We start from the raw sequence: 7,448 nt of genomic DNA on the forward strand, positions 1-7,448 counted from the left end.
TGTTAACTGGTGACTTGCTGAGAACCTGCCTCATGCAATTCATATACTGCAGGAGGCTCTTTCAGTGGCTAATAGGCAGCCAGCAGGCGGAGCCAGGTCTTGAGTGCCTTGGGTCTTCTGCAAACCTGCCCTGCTCTCTACTAATGGTAGTTAGCCTCAGGGCATAGCTTGGCCCCTCACATGTGAACACAGGCCTAGGACAGGCAGCTACTAACTGGATTGTTTTAGAGCTCCAAATAGGCAGCACAGGGCCGGTCACGGGCAGTGCCTGACATTGACCTACACTGGAGTTTCTTCTGAGAGGCCACAGAACCAAAACATCCAGTGGCTGGCTTCAGATTACATAAGAGCACAAGTCAGTTAGCTCCACAAGGGGCACACCCAAATGGAGATGTCTACAGGCTCCAGACCTTGCTGGGGCAATTTCTACCTTGTGTGGTCAGCCCCCACATAGTAGCTCTTACACTGTGGCTGGGGTATGCCAGCCCAGGCGTCATCTTCCCATATAGATGGGCTAGCAGCAATCAAGACTCAACTATAACAGGAGGGCTTATGTAATCCACACAAGGGACATTTTTGGAGCACCTAGTCAAGGTGATCAGGGAGAATGTGCCATTGAGCAAAACACCTACTACTGAAGACCACCATACCAAGACAAGAGATATAGCAGATCTACTTACTACACAGAAACAAACACAAAGAGGCAGCCAAAATGAGGCGGCAAAGAAACATGCCCCAAATGAAAGAATAGGACAAATCCTCAGAAAAAGAATGAAATGAAATGGAGGTAAGCAGTCTACTAGATAAAGAGTTCAAAACAATAGTTATAAGGATGCTCAAGGAACTTAGGGGAAGAATGGATGAATTCAGTGAGAACTTAGATAGTAAGCATAAAAAAGGACATAGAAATACTAAAACAGAACCAGTCATAATTGAAGAATGCAATAACTGAAATGAATACATTAGAAGGAATCAACAGGAGATTAAAGCAGCAGAGTCTTGAATCAGTGATTTGGAAGACAAGGTAGCAGAAAACATGTTTTCAGCAACAAAAGATTTTTAAAAATAATGATAGTTTAAGGAACCTTTAGAACAACATCAAGCCTAACAATATCTGCATCATAGGGGTACCAGATGGAGAAGAGAGAGAGCAAGGGATGATAAAGAAACTATTTTAAAAATAAATGGCTGAAAACATCTCTAAGCTGGTATGGGAAATAGATACACATTCCAGGAAGCACAGAGAGTCCCAAACAAGATGGATGCAAAAAGGCCCACTCCAAGACATAATGAAAATGCTAAAGATTAAAGATAGAATCTTAAATAAGCCACAAGAGAAACACAGTTAGTTGCCCACAAAGGAGCTCCCATAATACTGTCATCTGATTTTTCAACAGAAACATTTCAGGCCAGAAGAGATTGGCAGGAAATATTCAAGGTGATGGAAAGCAAGAGTCTACAAGCAAGGCTACTTTCCCCAATATGGCTGTCATTTAAAGTTGAAAGAAAAATAAAGAGCTTCCTAGATAAGAAAAAGCTAAAGAAGTTCATTTCTAACAAGGCAGTGTTATAAAACAACTGCACAGCATTTCATTTTATAGCTATTACATTATTTAACCAGATCCCCACTAGGGGATATCTGTTTCCAGTTCTTTGCTAGAAGAGAGTTACTAATCAAAGGATAAGTGTATCTTGGGTTGCTAGATGGTGTTAAGTTGCCCTATAGAGATTGTACCAGTTTACCTGTCTACCAGCAACATAAGTAGGTGCCGTTTTTCTCATCATACTTTTTTTCCTGATGGTTGAACAGTATTGTCTCATCGTAGTTATGTGTATACAGTTGACACCTGAACAATACAGGATTTTAAGTGTGTGAGTCCATTTATATGCAGAATTTTCCGTTTGGCCTGGCAGTTCAAACCCATGCTGCCCAAGGATCAAATCCACAGTTGGGAATCTGCATATTTGGAGGGCCAACTGTAGTTATTATTCAATTTTCAGCTGCGAGGGAGATTGGTGCCCATAATCTCCTAGTTGTTTAAGGGTTAACTGGATTATGTAAATATTTTCAGTAAAGGTTGCTCACAATTGTAGTTAATTCTCATTGGTGAATAGATTCCATTCTATTATGTGTGTGGGGAAAAAAGCATGTATACTCATTCTACTCTTAATGGGCATTTGGGTGTTTCCAGTTTTTAGCTATTAGGAAAAGTACTGCTATGGACATTCTTGTGCATGTCTCTTGATGATGCCTAACAGTTGCTTATATACCTAGCTTAGAATTGCTGGATCATAGGTATGAATATGTTTGTCTTTAATAACTATACTAACAGCCCTGGCTGGTGTGGCTCAGTGGATGGAGCACTGGTCTGTGAACTAAAGGGTTACTGGTTAGATTCCTAGTCTAGGGCATATGCCTGGGCTGCAGACCAATTCCCAGCAGGGGGCATGCGAGAGGCAACCACACATTGATGTTTCTCTCCTTCTCATTCTTCCTCCTTTCCCTTCTGTCTAAAAATAAATAAATAAAATCTTAAAAAATATATTTTAAACATTTTCCAAAGTGGTTTGCCAATTTATTTCTGCTGTGAACATGTAGAAATGTCTTTTTATCCTTGTCACATTTCATCATAGTCTTTCTGGTGAGCATACAGTCGTGTCTCGTTTTAATTTGCATTCCTTTTTGTTTAGTTTGACCCTATGTTTATTGGCCATTTTGGATAGACTCTTTTGTGAAGTCCTGCTGAATTTTGCCCATTTTTCTACTAGGTTGTCTGTCTTATTGATTTGGAGAGAGTTTTATATATTTTGATGTGGGTCTTTTGTTGCAAATATGTTCTTGGACTCTGTGGGGAAAACTTCACACTGGCAGTGTGACTTAGAATAACTAGGAGTGGAATTTATTTAGAGTAGTCATAGGAGACCTTTAAGCTGAAAAGATCACTCTGTCATGATATCTGAAGGACAGAGGAGAGCCAGGTCTTGAAGCTGTCAAAGGTGACTGGTTCAGACTGAGGGAATATGGCCAAAGGCTCTGAGACAGAAAAACATTTGGCACTTGTGGCCATAGAAAGACAGAAAGCAAGCCAAGATAGCAGTGGAGAAAGAAATTTTAAGATGAAATAAAAAGAATCAGAATCTGTCTTCATTTGTCCAGTATCGCTAATGGCTGTTGCTCCTACTGACCTTATGATCCTTGATTTATTTCTTGCTTGGGGAGCTGAAACTTAATGTCTCCTGCCATCTTTTGTCCTGCAGGTGTGGTGGACACTGGCCTCTTCATCAATATGGCTGAGAGAGTCTATTTCGGAATGCAGGATGGCTCAGTGAACATGAAGGAGAAGCCTTTCTCTTGACCCTGCTAGGAGTGGAGTGCACTTAACTGGAGTCTGCAGCCGACAGCCAAGTGGACATGTCTCTCCAGGAGCCTTTGCCTTAATGTCTCTGTGCCAGGTGGATAGTGGCGGGGTGGGGACCGGGCAGTTAAATCCAGTCTTCTCAAGTATTGTTATTAAATGCCTTTTTTAAAAAAGGAATATAAACATATATTTTTACTATTAAAAATACTCAGTTTTTAAAATAAAGTGGAAATTAATTTCATGTTTTATATAAAACATTTACAAAAAAAAAGGGAATTGTCTTTTAAACTTGAGCCTGCTGGTTAAGCTTCTGAATACTGAGTTTGCTGAATAATGTAAATCAAAACTTCTTTAAACTGGTAAAATGAAGGGCCCAGCCAGCAGTGATTCCCTGATGCCTTACTAGAAACATTGGAGTTTACTTTTCTATCACATTCTTTTTTGGTTTTTAGTTTTTTTGTTGTGATCATGCATGGTACCTTGTTACATATTTTAATGTGAGGTTTACAAAAGTCTGGTGAGCCTAGCAGTGTGGTGTGTAGTGATTGTAAACTATCAGGGAGAAATTGTGGTGGTTCTTTTGTTAAGATCAGAGGGTTCATTCAGACCCCTGCTGTTGGAAGCAATTGGACAGAAATCCTTGCTAGTACTGCTATGGAATGTGAAACACATTTAAATGTTTATATTTTTGTTAACATTTTATCTGTTCCTATGTTATTACTTGCATGGTTCAGCATCAGAACTTCTCACCTCTTTATATTGTTTAAGGGTTGGAATAAAGCAGTATGGTGCCATTCTTACTCTTTGTCTTTGCTATAGAATTTGTAGCAGTTTTGCAGTTAAATAGAAATCAATTTTGCTCGCCCAGTTTACATTGGATCTCCAATAAGAGGTGGAATTTACTCAAGAAATCTTGAGCCAAAGAGTAGGTAAATATTTATTTCTGAGAGAGCTTCATGTTGGTTTTATTCCATAGACCTTTGTCAAACAAAACATTAATTTTCTTTGTTAGTTGAAGATAATGCAATTGACTTGCATTATCTATGCAAATAACTTGTTTCTGAAACAAGTTATTTCCAAGTTTTATATTGCTCAAACCTTTACTTGTGGAAGTTGACAAGCAGGAAAATGGGTGACCTGGATTTCATCTTTATTCCCTTCACTGTCATCTTTACTGTATGCCTAATGAGCAGTGAATTGTCCAGAAAGCCTCATAGACAATGGAAAGGAAAGGCTGTGAACAGCTCAGTGATAATTTTAGAGGGGACTCGGGAATCCATCTGAGAACCCTAATTTCCCCCATGCTGACTTTGCACAATACTTGAAACAGTGGACTTACCTACCCTCTGTTTTGAAGCTTGAATTTTAGCCACCAAACTTGTTGACATCTAAATTTCAGCTAAATTCAGTTGCAGAATAAAAGTTAATCAGGCTTTCTTTTCCTTATTGAATTCCTTCTCTTTTTCTTCACTCTCAAGGTGCTCTTTAAAAATAGTTGCCCCATGCATTGTTGGGAAACCTGTTGTTAGGAGTGTTTTATTTTATTCTTCAAGACTATTTTGGTCTGGATAAAAGGTAATTTTTGCACCAAATGGTCACTAGATCTTAGCTGAGAAAACTTGATAGAACTGATATTTGAAATAATCCTTTAAAGCTCTTCTGACATGGATTAAATTCAGGAAGATAAACAACAAAGTTATTCTGGGTTTCTGAAAGACACCTGCATGCTCTAATCACATGTGAATTTTCAGCTGGTTTCTTAGGCACTTGAATCTGTGACCAAACTGAAGTTCCTTTAATTGTTAATACGAGGTTTTGTAACCGGACAAGACCACGGCGTTCGGGCTGCCTGTCACTACCAAATCCAATAAGCAATGGCAGTGATTGAATCTTTTATAGGCGCTTTATTCAGATGGCCAGTGATCCGAGAAGGTGGTGGGTTCATACCCCAACAAACCATCTTCCCCCCTTCTTTCCTGGCCAGATCTTTTATAAGGGGGTTGGAGGAGGACAAACTGGTCGGTGAAAGCCTTGAAATTCCCAGCTGCAGCACTCCTATCCTGGGCTATTAGCCATCTCCAAGTAGGAGGGGTAGTCGCCAGCTCTTCAGGATAGGGATGTCTCCAGGCAGTAATCTTTAGCCAGCACCCCAGGAGGTCAGCTGCTTTTTCTCAGGCACCAGATGGGCCTTATCTGTAGTTTCTGAAACAAAGAGCTTAACAGACGTGTTACTTGCTAGATTTATGGCTATTTACCTTAAGCTAAATTTTTCCAAGTTTTGAGTCCCCTATCAGTTTTTCTTAAAGAATACAAAAACACTTGCTATACTTTGGACACATATACAGGAGTTTGTTCTTAAGGTAAATTTTAATTAAAGTTCCTTCAATAAAGTTGTTATTAAATGCCATCTTATAGGTGATAAGTTGGATGGGAAAAATATGCAGGCTGGTGATCAATTTGAAGGCACAGGACAAGCTGCAAGTTGGCTGTTTGGGGAAAGATTTATAACTAAGTGAAACTGCCACATTCCTGGGAAGGATCAAAGGGGAAAATCACTTGGACCTTAACAAAACCTATTCAGTTTTGGTTTCAGCTGTAGTTCATGAAGTTTTTATACTTTTCATTCATGAAACTTAGATTCTGAGTCACCATCATATGCATATTCCTAAGGGGACTGTTGGGGGAGGGAAACAGAAGAGTAAGACAGCCTGTGCTTTAGCATGCTCTTGTCTTCTGGATGTTTCCAGCCTGCTGGACAAGACAGGCAGGTTGACAGGGGTGCCGTCATGCAAAAGGAGTGCATGGGAAGACATTGTCAGCACAGTGGGCAAGAGGTGGGCCATAGGTAGGAGAAGTAGTTATAAGGTGACTCTGGTGTCAGAGTCCTACCTGTTATTACTTCCTGTGTGTCAGTGCTATTCTTCGCCTTTGGCCTGTTATCTCATAGCAGCTTTATGGCATTTGTTCTTTTAATTTGCAGAGGAAGAAACAGGCTTAATTTAAGTAACATGTTCAAGCCATGCTCCTAGTTCCAGGTAGCTGTGACTGTGAATAGCTTACAGTTGTGTTCCTTAACTTCTATGTCTATCATTTGCAACCTGAGTCACAAGTAATTGGTCGAAGTACTGAAGTTAGTGAAATGGCTTATTGTATGTGTGTGTATGGGCACTTGTGCCTTTAATACTAACTTCTGTTTGCTGATGGGGTTTCTTTAGTGGGAGAAAGGGGTAGAACATTGCACAACCTAGGGGTGGCCATGGGAAGGTGCCATTTGTAGAAGTTATCTTTGCCACCATTGAATTTTCTCCTCTCTCCTGTGCTGATTTCCTTTTTTCCTCTTCCCAGGCTGGGGGATAGAGGCACAGTGGTAACCATAGCCTAGGGAAGGGATGTTTATGGCAAAGGGTCATTAGTGCTCCTCAGCCAAAGACTCTTCAGGAAATGTAGTTCAACATGGTTGGGTTTCCTGACCCTTTGAATGAGGGAAGTCACATGCCATGGGGAATGGCAGGCAGTCGCAGAGAGTGTTAGGACTCGGGATTTAAGCTTCGGTCTGGTGCTTTGGGGAAGGACTCAAGGAAGGAGGGCTTTGCTCTGGATTAGATGTCAGGGAGCAGGAGAGTTCTGTGATTGGTTATCTTAACTTTTACTGAGAAGGTGAGAAGAATGGAGTGAGGGTAATGCTGGGCTGGGTGAAGCAACAGCATCCACTCGTTAGCAGGGTTGGCTGGTCCTTTGTGTTGTTCAGATGATCATCTTTTGTCTGACTTGTGTTGAGATATGATTATGGAGTCACCTGGTTTTTGTTTTCATTTCTCATAGTCACCAAGTGGTCTTGTCCGATGTTGCTGTGCGAAACTTTTTGTTCCACAGGAGAACAACACCAGGCCTGACTCTGGAGCTTGGCCAGCTCCTGACTGTCAGTAGCTGCATTTTTTTCCCCTCAGATATGCTGACCCCAGGATCTAGAGGGCCCTAACAGTCTATAATCAGCTTTCCCTTTGATTCATAGGTATTGAGCACTTGCTGTGTACTGGGCACTGGAATGGAAGGATCAGTCACTCTGATGTAGCTCCAGCTTTCACAGAC

The 7,448-nt window shown here is 40.8% G+C and overlaps 1 protein-coding gene across 3 annotated transcripts in view; it reads left to right on the top strand.

The window, feature by feature from the left end:
* Window positions 1–4,159, top strand: part of RPIA (ribose 5-phosphate isomerase A) — a 37,072-nt gene extending 32,913 nt beyond the window's left edge. For all 3 annotated transcript variants that reach the window (XM_036026655.1, XM_028513924.2, XM_036026654.1), the window contains one exon: window positions 3,259–4,159. In XM_036026655.1, coding sequence (XP_035882548.1) covers window positions 3,259–3,330 — 72 coding nt within the window. In that variant the 3' untranslated portion in view covers window positions 3,331–4,159. The remainder of the gene's footprint in view (window positions 1–3,258) is intronic.
* Window positions 4,160–7,448: the final 3,289 nt, after the last annotated feature.

The sequence above is a fragment of the Phyllostomus discolor genome, chromosome 5, assembly GCF_004126475.2.
Source record: "Phyllostomus discolor isolate MPI-MPIP mPhyDis1 chromosome 5, mPhyDis1.pri.v3, whole genome shotgun sequence".
NCBI lineage: Eukaryota > Metazoa > Chordata > Mammalia > Chiroptera > Phyllostomidae > Phyllostomus > Phyllostomus discolor.